General features: G+C 36.0%; 1 protein-coding gene across 2 annotated transcripts in view; it reads right to left on the bottom strand.

The window, feature by feature from the left end:
• Neto (Neuropilin and tolloid-like) overlaps window positions 1–26,924 on the bottom strand; it is a 96,198-nt gene that overhangs the window by 19,044 nt on the left and 50,230 nt on the right. For both annotated transcript variants that reach the window (XM_070662555.1, XM_070662556.1), the window contains 6 exons: window positions 23,749–24,203; window positions 22,734–22,971; window positions 4,979–5,239; window positions 3,377–3,534; window positions 2,295–2,541; window positions 747–862 (listed from right to left, as the gene is read on the bottom strand). In XM_070662555.1, coding sequence (XP_070518656.1) covers window positions 747–862; window positions 2,295–2,541; window positions 3,377–3,534; window positions 4,979–5,239; window positions 22,734–22,971; window positions 23,749–24,203 — 1,475 coding nt within the window. The remainder of the gene's footprint in view (window positions 1–746; window positions 863–2,294; window positions 2,542–3,376; window positions 3,535–4,978; window positions 5,240–22,733; window positions 22,972–23,748; window positions 24,204–26,924) is intronic.

The raw sequence follows: 26,924 nt of genomic DNA, 5'->3' as shown, positions 1-26,924 counted from the left end.
CTATAAAACTGATTTCCCTCGCAGTTAGAAGAAGCAAATTGCTGCTCTAGATTACGAGTTCTGAGATGCCTTGTTCGTCGAGCCAGTTAAACTAGAAAGGGGACCATAAAACTTCCCTCGAATAAATTAATTAACCTGGAAGATCGGGAGCAAGTAAAGTGGAAGCTCGGAGGGCAATTAAGACTACGCGACGTATCGTTCTTGCTGCCGCTGTAATATTGGGTACACCTCCGTGGTACGGAACGAGGATATACGCGAATAGTTTTAGTGAGCTAACAACAGATCTTACTAGGCTGCGACATAAGAGAACGTTATTTGGAAACTTACAGCCCGACGACGTGATTACATAAATTCTTTCGACTATATCTTCGACGATTATATTATTAACGCGAGTTTCTCACCTCTGAAACGTATCCTTGGGATTCTCGCGTTAGTATTATTCTTCAGGACCTCTTAACTCTTAATTTGAGACGTCAGAATTACCATAAGTTACTTTTATAGCTTGCAATCTAAATTAATCTCACACTTTGTGTGAGCCCGCGTCTTTTCGCGCAATTTAATCGCCGTGGAATACATTTTAGGAGAAGGTGGAAATCTGTGGAAAGGATGAAGGTAAAAGCAAATAGTGTGCGCGATGAAATGCAACGTGCCGGGTAAAAAACAAATAAAGTCGAAATTCGAAAATTGGACGTTTCGTCGTTAGATCGTTAAACGGACGTATTGAATTTAACAAAGCTAAAACTCACATTGCACTTCGTTTCATCTTCGTCCCATTTGAAGCGACAGTTATATCTGTCATTGCACTGCAATTCCGCAGCGATGCATGTTGCGTCCTCGCAGTCGTACTCGTTTTCTTTGCAAGCTACAAAACAGAAAAAGATAACATCATATAAATATATCCAAGCTATTAACATTTTCTTCTACTGATAAATTTATTACGATTAATTCTATCTGTAGGCATGTTTAAGATTAAATTCTAATTATATTTAAAATTAATTTTACTGCGGCATGATAATCGCAGCTTACACCACGTGTACATAATGTCTAACGTTTAATGTATGCGAGATATGTGAAACTCTGAACAAATTTAACGAGCTTAAATATTTTTACGCGGGACGACGCTCACGTGAAATAACGGCGATAGTAGATAGACTTTTAATTCGCGTGAGAAAATTGTAGTCTAAGGTCTTGTCATTCGACGGTAGTGTGTTGGAGTATAGTCGCGAGCAAGATATTAGTTCCGCGTTGGCGGCAGGTGTGGAAAGCCGGAAATTCTTCTCATGCCATACTGGAACCCGTGTGAATTCCGCACACGTAACTGCGATTCTGCGGGCCACCTCATTTAACATTCAGACAAGTGCGCCGCTATTAATTTGAAATTTGATTCCTTTACCCAACGATTATCCCCAGCTCCTTGCTAAGCGTAAGATGCTTATTGAATGTGGCATGTATATAATTATAGGCTAAAATGCCATTGTCTTGTAATAATCCAATTTTCCCTAGAAATTCGTCGAGCTGGCGCATAAAGCACTTATTTTAAAGACATAAATTAAAGTCGAAGCTCATTAAAATAAAACGTATCGATCTTTTAACTTGTATTTTATATTATAATTGTCATAGCGATATCGTCACTTAATGGCATCGCGTTTTAGGAAAAAAGTAAAACAGGTTGTGTTTGAAATTAGTCAGCAAATTTATTATTCGCACGAATTAATAGTTGACGGCTTGTTAACGCGAAGCAAGTTAACGTGACAACTGTGCTGTTAATTGTTCGATTCAAAAGATAGTAAAATAAAAATTTATATAGTATAGGAATGATACATGCACGAGTTCAACACATACGAAAAAAAAAGAAAAAAGTTGTGAAATTGTAACAGATATTTCTGGAGGGCTGTGTAAAAAATTTTCATGTTGTTATCGTTACCGCAACGATAGGCGTTTTCACAGTTTTCGCAACTACCAAAAACAAATGGACATTTTGCTATCTCGCTGTTAAAAAATGTTAGAAATATTGGTCGCGTGTAAAACACCGACCATAATTTTTCTGAAAATTTTTCTGGCTTTTAGTAATAAAAATATTTAACGTTTTTATTTCAATAAAATATATTTTTTATTATTATTTATATAATTTTATTACGTAAAAATATTTATTTTACAATGTTTATTTCTTTATGAGTAACCGGTGATTACTCTTTGAACAATTTGTTAGCAATTGTCAATTTGTTTTATTTTTCATTTTTTATTATAATACATATATATACAAAATTAGTATTATTGTATTTGTATGGACTCACATTTGTCACTGGTGTCCTTGTCTCTTACGGCGGTAATTACTGCTTCGAAAGTGCTATTGAGAGCTTTCGGCTCAGCATAGAATCTCAAATGAGCGATATGGGTCTTAATAACGACGATGTCGGCAATGCTGCCACAGAAATGGCTCTCTCTTGAGAGCAAGTCTGTTTGGTCGCTAAATATGTCTACGAAATTGGCCTCACACTCGTTCGGATGCTGTAGGTCGAAGTGATCTATAACGAACTGAATCTGAAAATTGCATACGTCTTTAGCTTCCTAAATGAACACATGATTCCCCGACTCGTCTGTTTGGCGTTAGAAGTGACGAGCTTTTTAGGCTTTAATGCGATATTACTGCGCAGAGCTTGTTATATTTCTATTAAAATTGTGTGACCGCGCGCGAATCGGTGAGACAAATGGTGACCTAAAGCTGAAGAGAACATGGAAGTATCTAATATGTACGGAATACGCGAAAGTAACATGTATAATAATACAGCAGACCCGACTGCGGCATTGCTAAAACTTTTCGAGGATGTCGCGGTTTGTAAGAAATACGCGTAAGACACGTAACTTCCATGGCAACCTCGCGGTTTTGTCGCGCGTACGCGAGAAAAATGAATAATTTCATACATAGTTTCGAAGATATATTAGCTTCATTAACAATTTTAATAATAAAGTTTCGGGAAGTAGAAGATTCTTCTATGATGAAGCAGATGCCGTTATCAGCCGCTATGTAAATTTTGTAACGGATGTATCGTAGACGAAGTATTTACATAAAACCACTCCGTTATTTCTGCGGCGCGATAGCAAAGAGCTATTGTAAATCATTCAGAAGTGTGTTACTTTGAACGAAACGGCGTTTGAAATCACGTTGCCGCGGGCAATAACAAACATTTCGTATCGATTGAACGTCAAAGTTAGTAAAGTGCACTTGGATCAAATAAGGATCGCTACGTTATACGACGATAGAGAAATATTGGAAGAAATGCTTTATATACTTAAACTTATCGATATTAAATTGTCGACTATAATACGATGTATCTTGATAATTTACTGCGCAGCACTGAAAAAGAAACGCTTTTACCTTCCATCCTTGCGTCACTTGAATAATCCACATGCAATCCAATGGGAATCCTTCTTTTTCGGCCTGAGCCTTTCTGTCTTGTATGTCGCTGGTATCAATTATCACCTGTGGACCAGTTACGTTAAATATGCACGGTTCTAACTCCGGTAGTACGCCCGCTGTAAATAAAATCCAATAATAAAGGTTTATTTTGTATTATTAGTTAAATAAGTAAATGAAAAATTTACGACGCTCGCTGCGTTTTTTAAAACAATCGTACATAATACAAATAACTTGGTAAAGTTTATAACGTTTTTAGATTTTTTATTACTTTGTAACGCGTTAGTTTTATGTGAAAAGCGATATATATTTTTTCGTGCAAAAGCAACATGAAAGATCCATTTTACTTTACGTTTTTATGTCACTTTTTCGTCGGTTAAATAGTTTCTCATTCATAAATATAACATAAAAGTGATATTAGTCTGCGTATATAACATGCTTTTACTACGTGTTGGTTTATAAGTGATATAAATCGCGCATATATCCGACGGGTACAATACCAGGTGTTTCAATACAAGACATTAATATTAAAACTTCAACGAATGAATTAATCCAATCAAACGACGAGGCATAAAAATTTCAATGTTTGATTTCGGTGGTTGCAATTGTCTCTGCTCTGAAAATTTATTCATCGGTCTGCAGATCGTATGATTAAATTAAGAGTCAGTGATCGTTTTCCGGGTATATATAGTTCTTTCTTTTTTTTTTATTGGTTTATTATGAATTAATTTGACTTTAGTTATGATTACACGACTCTCTCTGCTGTAGACCATCTATTTCTCTAGTATCGTAATTTTTTGAACATGAACACGCGGCGATGATCGATTTTAAAACCGCGTTTTAAGAGTATGATTTAGTATCGCGTTTTGTTAAAGTCTGAGAAGAAAGTTACATTCATTTAGTACAGTTTAGTTTATTAAGAACAGAGTTATAATAAACCGTATTATTAAATTGTTATTATAAACCATTGAATTAACAGGCAACAAATTAGTCTCAATTGTCACTGCATCGATGTAATTATTTCAGTGGCAAGCTCTGTAGTACGTGAGAATCATGTGAACAAGCGTGAGAAGTGGAAAGCTAGAGAGAGAGAGAGATCTCGTGTTCGTTATCGATCAGTTTGACTAATCCATGATTACACGCCGTAATATATCTCACATCCAAGGAGAAAATTCGGTCGCCAATAAATCAGAATTAGAGAGAATCCACAACTGAGATTTGTAAGTTCTGACCCGTGAGGAAAAAAATGAGATTCTGGGATAGTATCGATAAAATTTGAGATCTCAGGAAACAAAATGCAATAAGCAATATATTCTTTTTGAAAAGTACTCGTCGATTTTTTGAAGTAATAAATTAAAACATAAAATAAATCGTGCAATTAGAATAGCATTTTTTTTTAAATATTAACTTGACATTTTATTACAATACTTCTTCATGCTTTATTTAAATATATGTATAAGTATTATAGTTTACGCTTGGGATTACATTTAAATCGAAATTAGTTTGAAAAAAAAGTCTGCGGAGAAAAATTCCTCGCAAAAAGATTCCGACTTTAAGACTTACGGTAGGTCGGTCTCGGTATTGTGGTCCACACAGCTTTGAACCCTTTGCCTTCAATATTCTCGTCGCTGTGGAATCGTAGCCAAAGGTGTCGCGTCTTCGATGTGAGCTCGGGAGGAAAACTAGGGCCGCAGAAGTTGCCGAGGGGATTTGAGAAACCGTACTGACCGTCACGTACTTCGAGGAAATCGTAACGGCAATCCTCGCTGTCTTCGAGTTTAAATTCGTCCCGAAAGTCGAGCTTCAATAGCATACCCTTTTCAGCTGAAACGAGAGGAGGCACATAAACGTTAGTGTACTCTAAAGTATAATGTAAAAAGAGAAGGAAGATAAGCTTAATCGCTGTGTCTGTGAAATGTCCAACGTAATAATAGAACGTGATAGTTACGCTAAACACTTAAATTAGTAAATGTAAACTTTATCGTTTTTTTTGTTACATGAATATATGTTTAAATTCTAATTCCCGTATGTGCGAGAATTTCGTTGCCATTAGAAATACCTTTTTTTTTTTTTTTTTTTTTTATAATAAACAGATTCTCAATTATCAGTGCTTATTAGTAATAAATTAGTAACAATATAAAATTGCGAAACAAAGTAATTTATTTATTTACCGACTTAAAATTATAATGATTCTAGAATTTAGAATTATGATAATAGGCATATATTTTAGCTACGATTTTAATTAATCACAATTAATATATGAATGCTGCTATTCTTGCAATCATCAACGAGCTAATTATGCGTACAATTTGATATCTAAAACGTGACGCGAACATAAGCTTGCATATGATATTATCCTACGTGATTCGATAATATTACGTACAGCAATTGATCTGAATCAATTTAATGTTTCAATTACGTCGACTCGTTGCTTTAGCTTATCTCCTAAAATATAAACGAAACGGTAATACGCAGAACGTATTTTTATCTCTGCTTCTGCAACGCGAACATCTTTTATGATCCGACGGATTACTCAACAAATATTCCAATGTCGTTAGCTCCGGAAGTCAGTTCTGGCTCGGAGCCAAATTGTTCTTCAGGAACTATGACACGGAGCCCCGTTGTTTTCTTGTTGGTCACCACGTTTGCGCCACCGTGGTCTGCGCTTACAAAGCATTTTTTTTTTTTTTTTTGTGTAATATAATACTTGCGTCAAAAGGAGCGTTAGTAATACAGTTTCTGCAGTGATAAATAATGTAGTGACAAATACGCAGCCTTTGGAAAATGCAGGATAATTTATCGCGTTAAAGAAATATTGCATATCATTGATGATTTTTTAAAATAGCTTTCCCATTTCGCATGCACTTTCTTGCTTAACTCTTAGGGTCACCGGCTTATTTCGTATGGCTCTTTAAAGAGACGTCTCATAAGGCCGAGGGAAGCGTAATAATTTAATAAATAAATAGCTTTAGCGGTTCACGGCGAGGTACCGCATCGCGGTTCAGGAAATCGCGGAGCGGACGAAACGTGTCGCCGTTATTTCCGGTAAATTTGTACCTACGCGATCTATAATGAGGCCGTAGGGATGCAAGCGCGGGTTCACTTTCCCTGCACGTACGAAACTTATCCGAGAATTATTCAGGTGAGACCGATCGTTAGGATACGCTCTATCTTCCGGCTCTAGTTAGATATCCCGATTTCCCGCTATACATCCGTGTGTTTGTCGGCACAATCGTGTATGTCGTCGGTATATATGGACCACCAGTTCATTTGACTATGCGCATTTAGACATCACCCTGGGCAACCACAGAATCATCCTATTATCCAAGTAACATGCCCTTATACGTGTCTACACGTTATTGGAGCCGTGATTACTAAACGTTTATTGCGTTTTGTGTCTATTTACGTGTACGGCAAAGGTAGGAAACTTTTTATTTCAGGCCGAACTTCAATCGTTTATTTAATTGTAAAGTAAATAATTTTTTTGTCGTGAAGCATTTATAAAAGAAAAGCTTTCGCAATCGAACGCACGCAATCCGATTTCCAGTGACTTGATTAAGCAGCAGGTAACGCATCGGTGTAATGAAGAAAACATTGACTCTCAACTGTATAGCGATTCACCGGTATATTTATCCTTGGATATAAATAGTTCTCAATGCGCTTCCGAAAATAATCCGTCCACTCTAGATGCCAAGAACGGGTTCACGCGGTACCGAAGTTCTTTTCCCGGACTTAGATAAAATAAGTAATATGTTTTATACCTCGGCAATTCTCATTTGTCGAACATCTGTGGATACGATTTTAGCATAGCATGCGATAATGACTCAATTCACTGGAAAATCTATTCTAGAGGTCGCGTGAATGTGTTTGTGCCAAGTTGCACAAGTATGCTTGGCCCTGCCAAACAATTTTCAATAGAATTGCACGTACTTAAAAAATTCCCAGAAAAAAAAAACTGACTCTTTTAATAATATTCTGTTGGAGGAATGCGTGAGTATGGTACCGAACTTTTTCTATGAATGAAAATTTGGCTGGTTCTTCCGGAAAAACTCACGCGTAGCATGACTATTCGCCAAGAACGAGTGTGTAATAATAATAATTCGACTTTCCCGTGTAAAACTCGATTTCGCGGAGAAAAATCGCTATGTTGAGATCGTGCTGGAAATATAGCGTCGATTACGGATGCCGCAAAAATCGCCGCACGTCTTTGCAACCGGATGTTCTCGCTTACGCGCGTTGCATTCGAATGACGGCTCGATAAGTCCTTCCTCTGGACTTCCTTTGGCAAGGACGTACACTTGAAACCAGCTAGACGAGAGGAAAAACGGAGATATATGGACAGTAAGCAGTGAGCTTTCAAAGCAAAAAATTTTGACGAATTCTTTTTTTATTATTTATTTTTTTTTTTTCAAAATGTTCGCCTTTTGCAGGAAAATTACAAAGTTCCTCGAATATTTCACATTTCCCCCAACTTGTATTCCATTAACCATTGTTTTTCGGAAAAATTATTTTAAATTCTCTTTCCTAGATAGTTTTTACGCCAATTTTTTTTCAATATAAAATAATAAAAAATCGTTGAACAATTATTCATCGATAGCGAGAAGTCAGACAATACGACGCTCGATAACTCGTTTCTCTTGCTTCCGCCGTTACGTCTTCATCGGGCTGAGACATCGTTACGTCGACATAAGCCGTAACCCGCTGAATTTCATTTCGCTTGATAATATCTGGTCCGAGTCGGCGCGACGCAGCGCGAAGTCTCATATCGCGAAGTCACCGCTCTAGTGACTTGAGCGTTTCCGCGAAGACAGAACAATTTCTGTCACGGAGAAAGCTCCTCGGTCCCGCCGGTGAAATTCCAACGCCGCAGCCGCGGCGCACATATTCACTTCACGTTGCCGCAGTTAGGTGCTATAGCATACCTTCGCCGAGTACTTTAATTTGTGTGCGTATCTTTGTGCTCATATAAGATCTCGAACTGCAGTTTGTCTCCGCTACCGAATTATGCCACTTTGTCTCGACTACCGCGTTTGTATGGGGCTTCTTTTGATAACGAATGGCGTTACTCTCTTTCTCTTTCTCTTCTTAGTAAAACCATCGAATTTTTCGTGGTGTCTTATCTTGGTTAACCTTCGCTAAAAGACGACCTCATAATGTACCCCGCAATTAATGCCAAGAAAATTGGATAGTATCGATCCGAGGAAATATCGCAAGCTAACGTATTGGTTTCACGTACGTCATTAAAGAAACATGCGACTGCAAGTAAACGTAGCCTCTCCCGCAATTTATATAATTAGGGAATATCGGCGATTTTACGTGAATAATATAGGAGTGTTCGCTAGAAGTAGATAATGTAAATCGAAGAGATACAGATCACCGCTGCGAATAATTAAACAGAAGTACTTTTAAGCCTATTAATGCCAGTCTAGTGCTTTCAATATTACAAACATTTCTCTCTCCTTTTTTTTTTTTTGGTTCAGATTTAATAAAACAAATTAAAAAATTTATCGGAATTTAATAGCTTTGTTTATATATATATGTATATTAAAAAAAAAACAAAAAGATTAACTATAGCATCGGAGAAGCGAATAACGCTGCCGCCTCGTGAAAATGCGCTCTGCAAGGCGCACAATAAAGCAAATAAATAGTTTTACGTTTAAAATAAAATACGGCTTCGTAAAAAAAAGTGGTAGAGAGTGGCTCTCTTCGAATGTTCCTCTTTTTTCGGTAGCTGGGATACGTGGGTCCCCTTGGTAACGATCGACGCCTAGTGGTAGCTTCCCGAAGGGAGGCTATCGAATTTTCCATAGAGCTTCGCCGAATAAGGGTGAGTTTCGCATGGTTGCCGGAAGTTGCACGAGCTTAACCGCTCTGTTCCAGGAACTCCTGGAAAATGGTACGATCCCAAACCACGTTTCCTCATCTGGACTGGATGTTTATTGCTAGAATACTGCTGTGTGAGATAATGCACGCGGATTTTTCGCCGTTAGAAGGCTTAGAGCGGTGAAAGATGAGAGAAAAAAGAAATTTCCGATGCCAATATATTAGAATTTTATGGGACAGAAGTAATGCTGTAATAATCTGAGGCAATTCCCATCAATGGTATATTAAATTAGAATAAAAAGAATTATTTTAACTAAATAATGTTATTTAAAAATATAAAATTCTATATTCTATCTTGTGAAATGTTTTAGAAATTATTAAAAAAAAGTAAATAAATAAAATAAAAATACATTTTTATATATTTAAAAAGATTAAAGGTATTGGATTAAAGGTATTATTTGTAACTTTTAACGAATTAGATATGAGAACTCTTTATTAAATATAACTTTTTTTTACATACGATATTGTTACGTGTATCGATTTTCCAATGTTGAAAAGTGCAATGTAAAGGGTGCTCGAACTATTCAAATAGTTCGAGTTAAAAATCGTTAATACTCATTTTTTTTTACTATAAAAAAATCGAAAACTGAAAATATTATAGATGAATTTGCCTTTATGGTTTACGAGACAAAACTAATGCTAAAGCTTTGTGAGCTTTCGTAAAATGATGAAGTATCTCAAGATTTATGAGAAATATAGCGTGCACCGTTGCTACATAATTTCTTATGTATAAAATATTTGCAAAATTCGTATATGACTTAGTAGTTTAGTATTCTTCGTCAATCAATAAGTCATGCTAGCATCATGCTTATAAATTAAATACATACGTGCACACATTTTGTTATATGAAGTAATTTTGCAAAAAAGATTTAATTATAACTCACATTTTTTATGCATATCGGTCATTAAAATAATTTTATATATATGCATATACGTACATTAAGTGAAATGTATTAATAAAAAAGTAAAACAACAGACGCTAAAATTCAGTTTGTAAGCCTTAAAAAATTGAAGTGCCTGGTACTTTTAAAATCATCTTCTTTAAGAAAATTCTCTTGAGAATCTGCGCGCGCACTTTAGTTAATTGAGCCTGACAAAAGAAATAATAATGTATAATATCTTTGCGAGGTAGTAGCAGTTCTTTTCTTTCTTGTCTTAAAATGACTTCCCTGACATTTCAAGTTATTTCTCGTAAAGAGTTATTCTTTCTTATCATTTTCTAACAAAATAAATTAAGATAGAAAAAAAATTATATAAAAATTAAAACCAAAATGAATACGTTCTGCGTATGCATGGGTAATTTTCCATTGCGTTAAGTTGGAAAATTTTTACTTTTGAAACGCAACAAATTCCAATCAATCAACGACTGGCAAAAGTTGTGGAAATTATGTCTCTTCTACCGTGATCGTGTCATTCCTAGCATTTTACAAAAGATACACCTTATTCAGATAACGCAGTTTGCCACCTCGACCGTCGATGATTCGAACCAGATCGTGGTTGAGCACGGACCAACGCGCGGTTAAACATCGTTCATACACCGTAAGCACGTGAACACACACATATACGTACACATACATAGAAACGCGTGCGCGTGACTGCCGTCAACGTGCATTCGCGTTCCTGCATGAAGTGATATCCGTTTTCGCGATGATTCATAGGGTCAAAGCGCGAGGCGAAACGTCACGTTGATTGGTCAGCAAGTACAATGGCCAAACGGTACGGTGTGGTCCAGAGAGTTAGATGAGTAGAATTAGGAAATGATTAGTTGTTCAGAAGTAACTAACTATACGTCTTTCAATTTTTAAAAATTATTTTAATTATTACCACCTGCTTCCGTTTTATCTGAACAATTTCCGATTGTATTTCCAGTTTTTTCACGACGGTATAAAAGAAATTACGTTTGATGTTAGCGCGTTTCTTTATATGGCGTTTCCAATAGCCCGCAGCTAAGGCAAATCTCGTTGCCTTTGTTTGCCAACATTCTCCAATAGATGTTAGCTGAGGTGAAACGCATCTATCAGTACGATGGATTCGTAGTTGGGACAAACTTTAGTTTAATTGCTTTTTCCACCGAGATTATTCTAGATAGTTTCTCTTGTGCATCTTGCTTTTGCTGAAAGATCGAAAGTTTACGTAAGCCGTTATGTGTACTTGTTTAACAGCTTCATTTCTTGAGGTATCGCGAGTACGTTTTATCCGCGAAAAGAAAAGAACCTCCACGGCACGCAATATCAAACATATTTGTTTCGCGTAGAAGTTCCACGCGACATGTACGTACCTTTCATAAAACTTTATGAAGTTTATTACGTTTTATTGGAAAGGGTTAGAGCAGTTTATCCGTAAAACCATTATTTTCACGTTGGATTCCTTATGCTCGAAGACTTTTGACTTAACCGCGGATTAAATTTAGCTACCGTGAATTCAAGGAACTTCGTTTAAAGTTTAACTCTGCTTAATACCGGGCTTTACCTATCTTAATCGCTATCTACATTTAAATCCTCAATTTTAAACGCTTTGCGAAGTTTTATTGAGAAATGTGATTTGAAGAAGAGATTAAATAATTTCGATCGTGGATGTTAATAGTAAAGAACTAAGCAGTCAAAAGCTGTTTTATTTTTTATTATCAATGTCATTGAAGGAATTTTGCAGAGCAGCAATTTATCTGATAGCTTTCTCAGTGTTTTTTTTATTCTTTCTTTCTTATTATTGTAATGAAATAAATGTAACGACGCAGCGTTAACCAAATAAATTAACATTCCCTCTAAAATTGTTGCTCGATTATCTTTGATTATCAAAATTTTAAAGCCTTCACTCATAATCGAAATGCCGCATGTCTCACTTTATAAAACCCGCTATCTTGAAACGTACATTCTCGAAAAATTGAATTAATCGTACGGTGGTTTCACTCGACGACGATTTTGGCGGAGTTAATTGGCGACCGGGAATAGGTAGGACATTCTGCGGACGGTCGTTAATGTCGCCTCGTGTTCAAGGACAAGCGCGTGCACTGGGTGACCGCAATTAATGGCCCCTGATGCAGCGGCACGATGGCACTCCCGGTCTTAGAGTATTTCGCTGTTCAACGAAACACGGAGACGGCAGACGGCAGAGTCTCGCCTGGACCTGATTTACGCGCGATCGCATTAAACGGTTCTTTGATGGCCCCTTACCTCTCTGAGTGGTTGATAACTTGATTTGCTGCCCCACTTTGGAACTCAGCCACGACTCTTACTCCGCGTCCCCGTTTCCCCCCTTGTTCTGACGTCATGGAAAATGCTTTCTTCACTTCGAGCCGGGAGGGACAATTTTTTTCTCCTTGTCCACCGTTCTTTCTATTCCCTGCCCTATTCTTCCACCTGACAGATTCGCGAGTACTAGTATAATCATATCAGCAACAGAATAAGGAAAGTATGCATTATACATAAAGGATTTGCCACCGCTCAGAGCTCGAAACGGTGCGTTTTATTAGAGCTGAGAAAACTTAGTATAAAATACTGTTTAAAATGATTACTGTATTTTTTTTTCTTTTTTTTTTTACATTAAACGAAATTAACAATTTTATTAAATTTTTTTTTCATATCGTAAAAATATCTAGTACGCATGTAATATAATGCACACTTTCTCATCGAATATTAACATTATAAATTATTTCGTAAAAAGAAGTAAATTTATTGCACGCATTTTAAAATCGATGCTTTTATTTAAACGTAAAATTGTATCTGCTTTAAATATTTTAATCTTTAACTCGTGCTTCTCTTAAAAGTTTCTGGTACGACGAAACATTACAAACCAAAGTTTATAAGCAAGTAACACCTATAATAGCTCCGCTCTTTTTGCCAGGCAGTTAATGAGAAACGATGTAAGTTTCCTCCACGGAACGTGGGGAAACTTCTTGTTATGTTTCTTCGTCGGGTGGGTAGAAAAAGCGACAGCCGGATGGAAAAACCGTACTGTCGTCGGCACGGTTTAAATTGGACTTGCGAACACCGACGACGAATTGGAGGTTACAGGTAACAAGACCGGTGGAAAAAGAGAATAAGAAGAATACGAGAAAGCCGGCGGTTGTGAAGAAAGACTCTCGGATGTATAACTGCGAGCCAACAGGTTAACTTGCCGTCGCGGACCGAACTTTCCGATCGATCTTAACGAAGTGTCGCCTGTAACTTCAGTCGTTTACCACTAACTTCTATGAACTTCGACTGCAATCCGCAGAATGTACGGGCCGGGACTATGACGGTGGTCTCTGTGAATCTCGGAAAGCTAAGAAAGAGCAAAGAATTGCCTCGATTGAACAAAGTTTATTTATGTCAGGCTGACGATCGCACGCGGTTATGTCATAAAATTGTCTTCCGATCTGAACGGATAAGTGAAAACTGATGAGCTAAGAGCCAGTACACTTTAGTTTCTACGATTCTCAGAGATAATAGCGAAAAAAAATATAAATAAATTATTGATTGTAAAATAAAAATCTAAAAATAATTAACATTTTTTAAAATAATTGTTTAATTTGTCAAACTGAAATGAAAGCGGGATTCTAGTAAAAATAACAATTTTATTTATTCTCTTTTACGCAAGATTTCCAACAATGCTAAAAATACATATTCCAATGTTGATATTTGCGAATGGTTTTCGATGTACGTAAATGTGACGCAAGCTGAAACATCGACTATCGCAAAAGCAAGAGCTACAGTTACTTATGGAAAAATATTTTAGCCGAAGTTTCCACTTATCTTTAATTTTTCTCAAATGGAAATCACGTTCGTGGATCGACGTCACAACGGACCGTTTAAAACAACAAAATAGCTTTAGCATTTTCTCAGTCGATCGTGATTCGGGCTCCATTATCGCCGATTGAAATTCGCGGCCAGTGTGCACCCGGAATGGGCGCCGAGAGGGGAATAAGATGTCGAAGGATTAATTGAAAGGGAGAGCTGCGCGCGCGATTGCTGGTTCTCCATCTCGTTACGACGTGATAACGAGGACGACCAGGCGCACTTGTTTAACGAACTCCGATCTTCTCTCGGAGGAGCAGCGCTGAATTCTTCCCTGGTATACGGTTGCGGGAATCTTACTGCCGTGGAAGATTGCTTCGATTTCACTTCTATCCGAGAACCGTACCCTCATCCAGCCTTCAACCGGCCGTGATCTCATTAACGTGCACGGTTATCTCGGCTTAAAAGAGTCCTCCCGCGCACGTATAATGATACGCTTTCACATTATCATACTAGACGGAAGAGCGATAAAAAATGTACTCATCCGTTCCTTCCGTTAAGGTCCTAGAAAACGGCTCACTTTGGCACGTTTAAATATTTGTGCGTAGAATACAATATTTGTGAGAAATATTTTTATATAATTATATTAATTTATATAATTTATAAAAAAAAAAAGAAAAAAAATTAACAGTGATACGCTTTATGTATGTTCTCTTTTTAATAATCTTTAAGTTTAAATAATGTTATTTCGTTGTTCAAAAGTTTTCTTAAAATTTATAGTAATATAATTTTGTATTAAATTTAATGAATTAACTTGTGTTTATGTGACTAACTATTATTAAGGTGAGATTTTCACGAGTTTTCCTCGCTATTACTTGCTCGTACGACGTGGAACGTAATTGATGATTCAACTCATAAAGGATGACAAGCACTTTTGAATATTGGACAATGTACTGGTTCACGTTCGTTGTAAATTGCATAATAGAATCCCGTATACAAGTTCGTAATTAGGAAATGGGCTTGCTCTAGCAAGTAGACGGAGTTCTGCTGTTGCGCAGGTTAGAACTAATGGAGGACCAATATTTACTCATGCCGTGTCATAAGATATTACACGAAAAGGACATCTTCAAAAGCACAATATAGGGAAACATAAGAACGTCGGAATACGTCGCGATATTCCGTAGGAAGCGGGGCACTTCTGAGCTCGATATCTGGATACGAATTTTGACATGTTTATACGGAATCGGCACTCGGTCTCCGGAACTTTTGAATATATATCGGTCACCAAACGAAAGTGTTAAATATACAAGTATGTTTTGAAAAATATCCGCAGTATAAAATATAAAAATTTGATGCTGTAACTTTTAACGTAAAGCGTGTGGTAAATAAAAAAAGAAAAAAAAAACCACCGTGTCTTGGCTTAGAATTTACAGCACACTACAGTAACACTAGAAATATGTCGTAAAGGAGATACGCGTTGTAATTTTACGTCGTATCGATTAAACGTTCGAACAAAATTTTTTTTAAGTATTTACAATGTTATCGTAAGCGACAAAGTTACGTGGCGGAGTTAACTAATAAATTTGCGAGGAAAGAAAAATTGTTTATTCATCGAAGTATTTCGTACGTATCGCGATATATGTAGGAAACTTTCTCTTGTTATCTGAAATTACGATTTCAGTGAAAACTTTCGACTGTTACGGTAATTCTATCTTCACTCTCTGTGAACTCGAAACAATGTTGTCTACAGATTCCAGTCGTGCTTAATTCGCAAGTATTAACAGGCAATCAAAGAGAATAAACAATTATGACGTACTTGATAATGATCTATTTCTTCTTCGTACTTGTTACTTAATCTGAATTGATTCAAGTAAAGTAATCTTTATTGAAAAGTAAATATATGAAAATTTAAGAGACTGGTTGTTCTTGAATACATATTAGTTTCTGGCAAGTTCGTTCTCTTACTATTAATTGCTCTGGCGGAGAGCTTTTAAAGCGAATAGATAACTGTTTAAATAAGCTCGGGTTGGAATATAGACACATTTTTATACACATTTTAACCAGAAATTATTCACCGTGCACAATCGTGTATCTAATGCAACTGACAGTAACAGTCAGAGAATCAGTAGTGCGAGATTCAATGGCAAACGATTTAACTGGGAATGCCTAGAGGCTGTCTACCACTTCAGTTAGTTAAATGATAGGTTTACTGAGGGTTAGGAGAGTACTATGACGTACTCCAATCTCAAGAAGATAATCGGAGAAGGTAGGAATTCCGTTAAGAGGTTACTGGACAGTTTGCAAGTTTCTTGATAGCTTTCGCGATATTTGTTCTCATTCGGGCGCCAATTAATAAAATTTCATTATGATTTCCGATTCGTTAAATATTTATTGAAAACGATTATTAAAATAATAAAATATATTTTTAAAAATTTGCCAATAAAAAAAGAAAATTGAAAAAATTTTAGTTTATAATTATAATTTACAAATAAATAACTTTCTTGTCAGTTCTACGTTGTTGACAGGTAAAGAGGGACTCGTCGCTATGCTAAAGCGTATTATAGTATGTCATGCTCAGCAATTTCCATGTCAAAATTAATTAACGTCGAAGAAAAACCGTTTAACTCGTAGTTAAATTTTTTATTGCAAGGTGGGTGGAAAGCGTTGGCGTACAAAAAATCTAAAAAATAGAAAAAATAAAAGATACGAAAAAAAAGATGTAAAAAAAAAGAATAAAAAGGGGGAAAAAAGAAAAGAAAGGTAAACTTAGAAACATGTAATAGATATTAGATAGGAAAAATGCACTTATGTGGTATACGAAAATATAGAATCAAGACTGTAAAGATTTGATATGCTTGGAGACACACAAGGTATATAAAGGCCATGGTCATTTTAGCTTCTTCGTTGTCCGTAATGACAATCCGTATCGTTGTGGCGACAGTAGCCGGTGACAATATTAACCTCACGCCTCTCGATACGGCGTACTTTGTCGACGGAAACATGCGGTGGAAAAACGTGCGAGTAGTCAGAAAAAAAAAAATTTTTTAATAAATTTGATATAATAAAACTGTTTCAATTTTTTATTTATAGAAGAAATATAATTCTTCAAAAAAAAAAAATAAATAAATAAATAAAAATAATAATAATAAAAAGAGAGCATCGGTGGCTTCTATAATTAAAAATATTTTGATATTTTTAGAAGTTAAATATTTTTTTTTTCCTACGAAATAGCTACTCAAACAACCATTGATTGAAAAGCCAGCCACCCGCACATAGTGTGTAGAATATTTCACGATATTTACAAACACTTCCTGTACCTGGTATATGCCGTGTTCTGCAGCATTAACGGTAAAAAATATTTTTTCGTCCGATAAAATATTTAAAATAAAAAAAGAGCGTACGTGCATAAATGTAGCGACGGTAGACAGTTATATGAATACGTTTAACTGACTAGAAAAGTCGATGTGTTAGGTTATCGGCGTATATCTGAAGAGCATTGATTCATAAAAAAATTCTAACATTACAGTAAAGTAATTATCGAATTTTTCCCGAGTAGAAATTTATTTAGTTATTTTAATTTTGCAACTGTAGTAGATAGATCGAGCAGATTAACTTAACGGTCAAAATGTCTCATAACGAGCTAGAAAAGCTAGATATCTAAACGTTTTTCGCCTCATACTACTAATCTACTGTACGTGCTGATCTTACGCGCGCTCGAGACTGGTGAGTCCATTGACCTGTGGGCCCGCCGGCCGCCACGAACGCCGTAAGCACGTGCGCGTGTTTACGTCGGCCGGCAACCATCATGTTGCGTAACATGGCGGAGGCCGCGCGGGCGGATGGGCGAGGGACGCGCGGGTGGCGGGCGACGGGATCCAGCTGGCCCGGCGGACTCGGCAATCGAACGCGCGTTAACGTCGATCAGTATGCGGTGAAAATCGTTTAGATATATTCTCTTCATTAACAGTTTTATATCACTAGACTTTGCAATTTATAAAATAAATATTTGAATGCAGAATATACAAAACGGTGGTACAACATGTAGCGATAAATATTTTTTCTGATTTATCTTTTTTTACCTAAAATCTAGTATATAAATAAGTAAGCTTCAGAAAATTAATGTATTATTATTATTATTGTATTTTATTTTATTTTATTTTTTGCTTTAATTCGATATTTTAATTAGAATATGATTGACCTCGATGTTTGCGTATTCAAATAATGATATAGTCAGTTTAAGAAATAATTGCGTATAAAATCCGAACAATTTGATTATCGTGTTTAAACTTCGATGTAAAGTTAATAACGGACTTGATAATTTTAATATAAATAAGGGCGATGTAAAAATACCGGAAACTCGTTTAACTATTTGCGTAAGAATGACATATAACGTGCAAAAGTGATAGTACGTGCAGATTGATTTGTCTCTCATTCTCGACTTTTTACCGCGTAGCAATATTATTGCAACGGCGTAGCTTTCAATCTTTCTATTGCTCTCGTTTACGGTGCGGACGTCGATTTACATATCTGTTCAATATCGTCGAACGTAGTCAACACAGAGGCAACCGGAGCAATTGCGATGCTCGATAGTATATACGATACGTCAAACGCGGACATCGAACCGTCACTCCGATCGATCACTCTAGATTCCGGAACGATGGTAAGTTTGTGTAATCGGAGTTACAGTCTGCCACATCCTCGCGATTCGCGGACCCTCCTAGCGGATTTCCGCATCGTGAGTTGCCTCGGCGAGAATATCGCGGGAGTATTTGCGGGGAATTATTCGTCTGCTTCGAAAACGGGGAAAATATCGGTATTCGCCCATTCGTTCGTTGCAATTAAAGCGGAATTCGAAATGGCGCCCAAGGGTTCGCGCTATGATAAGAGGATTACATGACGCTGTTATATGAGTGGGCGAGCGTTGCGAGTGGGCATCGTTTGCGACAGTCATTGAGATAATGAACCCTTTGTGGGTGGAGTCATTTTACAACATCGTAAGTAGAGTCGCCTAGCTGTTCCACTGCCTTCGCATCTTTCGCACGTAATAAAGAATATAACGAGATACTGGTAAAAAAAAAAAAAAAAAAAAATAGAAAACGGCAATTAAGAATCCGTACAATATATTTAAAAGTAACGTACGCTCTTTTATAATAAATAATTTGTTATAAAATATATTTTATTTAAATATTAATTTATCGTTAGAAACTTATATGTAAATTATATTACACTGTTTAAGCAAATTGTAAGACGGGAGAATGTTTGAGTAGGACACGTGGCATATAATGGCGGTAAAGATCCTTCTCAAGATTCTGTAGAAGTTTCTTGCTGATAGCCTGCCAAGTGACGACCACGGATTGCTACACGGTGTGCGGGGTCTCCATATATTTTGGAAATTCCAGGAACGTGACTCGAGATACTGTCAAGATATTTTCGTATCTAGATTAAATTTGTCACGTTGTTTAATTAATTAAAAGGTGCAATCATAACTATGCAACTGAACAATTGGCACTTGGCAGCGTATCTTGTAAAAAGAAAATATATATATATAAAAGATGGCTTAACATATTATTTGGATAAAGATAATTGAAACAAAACTAAAATAAAAATATGACGAAACTGCGTATTTTATATGCAGCTATAGACTGTGTAAATTTTACGCTAAAGCAGATACATATTATTTTTAAAGAGCTAATTCAAATTAATCCTCATACAAATTGGTGTCGTATAATTTTATAATAATAATAACTGAAACATTGTTAGTTCATAAATAAATTAATGTTTTATTTATAAAGGTATAACAATTGTCCATTTAATTATCATTAATGATCTTTAATTTATACATTATTATATTAATAATTAAAATTTAAAATGTTTATTTCCAGTTTTATATTGCTATAAAACATTAACAAATATAAATATTTATATTATTGGAAATAACGTGTGACGATTGCGAATAGTTGGCGGGCGCGAGAGAAAATGTAGAAAATATATTTTTTAGCTAAATAGAATTTTGTAGACCAATTTGGTTAGCTTTCGACACGTAATTGGCGAAATAATTTTTATTACCACCAGAATGTTAGGCTTTTTGTTTTTTTGATAATTGAAATCGTTAACAATAAATGGCGTATAACACAGCGACAGCGATTGTCGTTACGAACTTCCTTAATTCCAGTCACACCGGCACTGACATAATTACGTGACGTAATTTACATAGAAAGCCTTAATATGCTATAGTTACTTCTTCGAGTGCAATCACAGTTATACAATCGTCATTATGCAATGACAAACTAGTCCCTTTGCCAAAGCCAATTACAATTCTTGCTTGTTATACCGAGCTTAGAACGGAGCGACGAAAAGCCGGATTTAGGAACGTTTCAATGTACGTCTAAATATATGTCTGGTGTTTAATCGTAAAAAAAAAAACATCACGTAGAAACTGTCTATGCATATATACTATGCTTCACAGTCTGCGAGATTTGTTCGAGGACCACCGTAATCACCGCGGTTGCTATTTTAGTATACACGAAGAAGACTCGATAACTCACAAGCGGGGCTCGTCGACCCTGACTCAAATTCAAACAAGAGCCAGCTGCCGCGCATTGCCTAATTCGACATATTTCGAGGCTTTAAATTAAAAACAAGATCTCGACTTTATAAATTAAGCTGTTAAAATTACGTATGTAATTAATTGGCGCGCAAATGACATTTTATGCTAAATTATTTTGAGATACGTATAAATTATCTTAATTAATATAATTTAAAAAAAAAAAGGAAGAAAGAAATAAAGCATCTCTGAATCCTTTGAACCCTGCACGAGTGAGTAACTCGAAACGGAGAGACATTTTTCGTCTGAACGACTAGGAGCAGCTTCTCCGGTCGTTCGTAGATACATCGATTCGTTATCGAGATATTGCTTTCGTGCAGCCACCGACAAGGAGAGTGGTTGGATTCACGAAGATTTATGATTTCACCGAACGTTCGCCAATTTTTTTTTTTTCTCTCTCTTTCTCCTTCTCTTTCTCTCTTTCTACCTACGATCGTCTCGCGTCGCTACGTTTGAATGTGCAAAGGCATGAAATGAGAAATTGTTCGTTGTGCATTATTTTTCTTGACGCGAAAGTTACATAAGTAATAAAAGAATACTATCTCACGATTTTTTTCTTGTATTAAATACAACAGACCAAGCGTAATAGATAAACACAAAATGAAGAGTCTAGGCATCAATTCGTAATTACTACAATATTGTCGTTAGACTGATAATATCACTTATTGAAAAGTTTAATGTCTATTTTAATATTTCTCGAGGTGCTGTATGGTAATCCATTAAATGTCACCGAACCTCGACTATCAGTTAAAAAAAAAAAAAAAAAATGATTGGTTCGATCAAAGTGAAAACCGTGGTCGTTGGAATAAAGGGGTTCATTCAGCGTTTCTTCCGCTTTGCAGCCTTGACTCTTTTGTGGGCCGGTCTAGGAAAATTTACTATCTTCTCGCGGTATCCTTAGCCAACGAGCCGAACCACCGGGATGTATCAATCATTCGAGGCCTCTCCTACCCCTTCAGAAAGTTCAGTCATGTTCAAGCCACGAAGTTGCATTAAACTTATACATATGAAACGGGGTGGAGCATACAGTACTTTTGCAAAGTTTCACAGTATAGAATAAATGTGAATGTAGATAGTTTCGGTAGTCATGTTTGCCATTATTCGGCAATAACACCGGCATTTTCGTAAAACGTGTTTAAATTTATTTATCAAACGGATTACATTAGATAACATTTCTTTTTATACATTGTAAAATGTACGATTTTATTGCTACTCGACTTAGGTAAAGATAAGAGTGGATCTCCAAAGAGTAACAAAGTGTCATTGTTGCAAGAAATTTAAAAGGAATTTTTTAATTAATATACGTATTAAATTTCTATAAAATATTCGGCTTGTGATAACACTTGAATATGGGTAATAACTGGATCGTGCAATTATACAATCTACATTCAAGAGATAAGTCAGATCTGACGCTCTTTACTTAACCGGGATTTCGCTCGAAAGGAAACGATGTTTGTTCAAAACATTTGCCCCGGGATGCCAGAGAATCGTGGATCAAAGGTTTTCCTCGTCCGGAAAGAGTTCGCCATTCCAACACGCTCGCCTTTTTTCCCCGCATTATCAGCGAACGGTGCGCAGCAGTAAAGTGAAATCTGGCTAGCGTGTTCTTGCCGCGAGCAATCTTGTAAAAGTTCTCTCGAAGCTCGCTCGAAAATCGATTTTTCAGAGAGATGCGATATGTGTGCGTAGAAAATCGATTATTGGTCATTGAACCACCGCCGCGAAAATGATTGCTCCCTTAATATTCCGGTCACCGATGCGAGAATTGCGGTTTAGCTATAATTACCTGATAAATTATTTATCTTCAATTAATTCAAACTTTGCAGCCCCTCCGTAACCGATCACAGACTTTTAGCTCGTGAATAAGTTAAAAATAATTATTATCTTCTCTTATAAAAAATGTTTACTAGAATTATACAAATATTCATTATTAAATATAATTATTTAAGATTTTTATTTAATATCTGGTTTTTTTTTAAGTATGATTATTCACACAAGTCTGGTAATCATATTTTTATAATTGATTGTCGGTTCTAGACACAGCTTGATTTTCAATTTGTTATATAACTTAGTTCTTTTTGTTTTTTCTTTTATTATAAGAAAATATTTTTAGACTTACCTTCCAAAATTCGAACACAATTTGTCACATTCGGATAGTGTTCAGGATAATTCGGGCTGTAAAATTCCCTCTTTTCCTCATTCCCAACCTCAAACTTCTCGCAGATGCCGGGAATGTGTCTTGGGCGACGACGTGGCATGGCGATATCTTTTGTGAATGTCGTCATCAACGTCGTGTTATCCAAGTTTTTGCGTAGGAGCGTCCCGAGTGGTAGTCGTGTCTCGGACGTTGGCACTATCTGCACACATCGTAACGCCACAGTTAAATTTCTATGTCGAAGTTATTATACAATAAAAAATAAACTTTATAATGTATCTTTTTTTAACTTTGAAAAACGATAAAAGATGTTATGACGTTCGCACGGGCATCTTTAACGCGCAGAAGCTCTTTTCAAATTTTATTGTTACGCGTGTATCGTATCGATTTGATCTATGCAAGATAGAATATTTATTTGATCAATAGGTTATAAGCCTGTAATCTGAGATATTATGTCGTTAATTAAATGGAGGCTCAATTCCACTTTGATAATTGGCATTGCAATAGCACTAAATTATAGTTATCGCTCGCATTACGATATTGGAAACGTAGTGAATAATTACGACTATCGTGTCGTGGGAGATATTGATATTGATGAGACATATAGAGAAAATTATATAGAGAAATCCTTACTCCCGCTTAATATTGATGTTCTAATTAGTGTTCAATTTGCTCGTGAAAATCTATGGAGGTTTGCGCAGAACTTTACAAGAAATTAAAGCAGACACTTCTATTTCTTTTTATTTAATTATTGATAAGATAATTGGAATAAACCATTATCTCATTAATGTGGATTAAATTATAATTTAATTATATTATATCAACAAATCAGATTAAAAGATAGATCAAGAAGTTCATGAAGAAATTGAATTACTGATCTTGAGCCTAATTATCTCGAACATTTGGCACATCTGCAGCCTTAATCGTGACCAACGTTTTCAAATAATCGCTACTGATTAAGAGATTCGGTATGAATTACGTCATAAGAGCTTGTAGAAGTTGACGTGGTTCTCACGGGGCGATAGCCAATCGTTGACGACTGCGGGGACGATGACTCGATGGAAATCCGATTGGACGGATCTGTCTGGCTCGTTTCGTTGCTCCTGGAGGAGATGGACGGGTTATGGCTTGTGATCCTTACGTCCTCGATGTCATTGCCCCCCGGCGGCTGCACCCTCCTCCCGTCCTCGTCCTCTTCGGATCTTTCGACTACTGTTCCCAGGAAACTCAGATCCGATCGAGTTCCAGAGCTCGATCTGTCTACGCTCCAAGTGCTAGTTTCTGGGAGCTTGCTATTTGAGGGTCTGGCCTCCCTCGCGGCATGCTCTAAACTCGGGGATGACCAGAATCGCGGCAATGAGGATCGGCTAGTTTTTCGATCGCTATTCGTGCTGCATCGTGGATCCTCAGCTTCTCTTGTATATGCCCCAGTAACTGAAACAGTAAAAGCGATACTTTTTAACGTTATTAAATTAAAGGGTACCTTTAACTAAATAAATCAAAAAATTAATTTTTTTTTCGGTTTTATTATAATCTTTAAGAATATAATTGTAAAAGGAATTTAATGTATTAATCACTTTATTTAAAATTTGTTTGAAAAACTTGTTTTCCTCGAGAACCATCGATTCTCATTTTAAATTTTTAACGCGATTAAACAGAGTAACGATAGACGTATGAGTAACACGCAAAAAAATAAAGAACTAAATTGGCCGACCGTTCGAATTTCATCCTTGAAAATGAATACGATATCAACAGTTCTCGTACATGCCTTTTTAACTTTCCGCCGTTGTTTTTTTTTTCTTTTTTTTATTGCTTTGAACGCCTGGTAACTAACGAGATTAACGTTGTCGCTTGCCTATACGAAACTACAAGCAGTTTTATTCGCAATAAAGTGATCTGCCTTGATTTAACGAGTGGAGAAATACCGGCCTTTGTTTCTCTTATAAAAGCTGTTTGTTCCTCTTAAATTAAAATTATTGTCTATCTCTCGCCACACAAATAATTTCTCGCGCAGATATATCTACAGAAATATTAAGAATTATTAAAAAATAAAATGTTTAGAAGATAATTAAATGCTACCTTTAATTAATTACATTTTTTTAATAATAATTTTATATCAGCTGTAATTAACGATATTGTCTAATTCTATTATTTCTTTAATGCGAATAATCCATTTAGCACTTAGTATAAGCGAGAAATGAGATTCAGACAGATGTCTCTATTGCTAATGGTACAAAGACACAAATCAAATTAATTCACGTAATGGTAGAGTAATACCTTGCAGAAGAGGTATACTATTTTATGTATACTATCTCTTTGTCGAACGCATATTGCTTCTTGAAAAGCAAGGATGGTTACCTATATGGTATTGCATTTTCTGCAACATTCAGAAAAGGGCATCTCAATATAAGACTTTAAAGCGTTCCTTTTTTCTTTTCCTTATTTTATGAGGTTGATACAACATGCCTTTTCTCCTCGGGCTAAAACTTGATAACCTCGTGCGACTGCACCCACTATGCCGGTGGCTAAGTCTTGTATTTTACTGAAGAAAGCTCTTGTACCGATCCGACATCGCGAGGGCTTCCTCACAAATTTTTAAGCCGATGTCTTACAGGAGGTTTTCTCTTTATCGTACGATTCTAAAGTGTGATAAGCTAAGTTTCTGACGAGAGTGCTTTTATCCCCGCACTTCGGTTTTGATACTTTTAAAAAACTACCGGGCTATCTTGCTCGGCCTCGAGATACCGAGTTACTCCAGCAAGTTCCGAACAATTTATGTGCACTCAATTAAAATCTAATTACCGTGTTTTTAATATCGCGACAAAATTGTCAATTTATTTGTAATTATTATCGGAAATAATGTCGATATTAAATAGACATATATCGTTACGTTAATGTAAAATTAATGAGAGAGAAAAAGTGGAATATATTGTCTTCCATTAACTGTTACCGCCGCAAATTTGCTCTTCTCGAATGTACCCGGTATTTATTAAATCAGATTTTCTACGCCGATTACTTCCTTACGATTGCTCCACGGTTCATAAACAGTGGGCTTTATGCATTCCGGCTCTATCGCTTTCCAGATTCAGGATAAAGGCTCGGTGGTTCTTATCGTAGAAAGCTGAGCACGGATAAGGTCAAAATTCATTCGCTCCATTTACCACTTTCCTAAAGACAGAATCAGGACGTAATAACCTCCTCCAGTTATTGTTGTTGCAAAGTAGAGTTTGCAGTAAAGTTTTGAAATTGATAGACTCGTATTGTATCTTACAATTAAACGGTGAAAGAGATGCTTTTAATTTTTTAATTTTTAACGAGAATGCTCGTAAACATCTTAATAATTTTAAACCAGTTGCAAATTAAAATTATTTATTAATAATATTAATTATTTTAAAAGCTAAAAGTTTAAGACGAAGATTTAATTTGTTTTTTTTTACTATTAATAATTTACATGCAATTTATCAATAAATTATAGCTGCTAATCAGTTTCATTATACATAAAAGTTTATAGTGTTTCACGTTTTTACTTATAAATCAACATTTTTTTTTAACGCATTTTAAAATTTTGACAAATCGATTATATTACTGAATTTCGAGAATTTTGTGCAACGCCATGTTTTAAAAGCATCCGGTTTCTAAAAGCAAGAACGACAGCGGAAATCTACATCCACCTGGAGCGAGTAAATCAAATCCTCGCCTGCTAGGTGTCTCGTTCTTTCCCCACACGGTTATCTGGCTTCCTGTTTCTCGGCAAACAATTTTGTAGTTTCTTGCTCCTCTCCCCTCGCACTATCTTTCTCGCGTTAGTTTCTTTTCGTTTTGCGTATAGGAATATTGCAGCATACCCGTGATAATCCCTTTTTCACTCAAGACATTCATCGCGCTGTTTACATCATCACTTTTCCTTCGGAGAGCCCACGTTGCCCATCTCATCTGGAAAATGGCCGCATTGTGCGCGTCTCAAGTACAACGAGCGATACTTTTGTGCCCGTAATGACTGGCAACATAATGTTAACAATATGTAGGACATAAAAAAAGAAATAGAGTTAACAGTGCAAAATTTATTAAGTTTTATTACGGCATTTGAAAAGGATAATTGTTACATAAATTTATAATAATGACTCCGTTTATTTTACGACGCGTCATTTTTACACG

Source organism: Cardiocondyla obscurior, linkage group LG10 (genome assembly GCF_019399895.1).
Source record: "Cardiocondyla obscurior isolate alpha-2009 linkage group LG10, Cobs3.1, whole genome shotgun sequence".
Taxonomy (NCBI): Eukaryota; Metazoa; Arthropoda; class Insecta; order Hymenoptera; family Formicidae; genus Cardiocondyla; species Cardiocondyla obscurior.
Note: the sequence above shows the minus strand (reverse complement) of the source record. Positions and strands in the feature narration are given on the sequence as shown.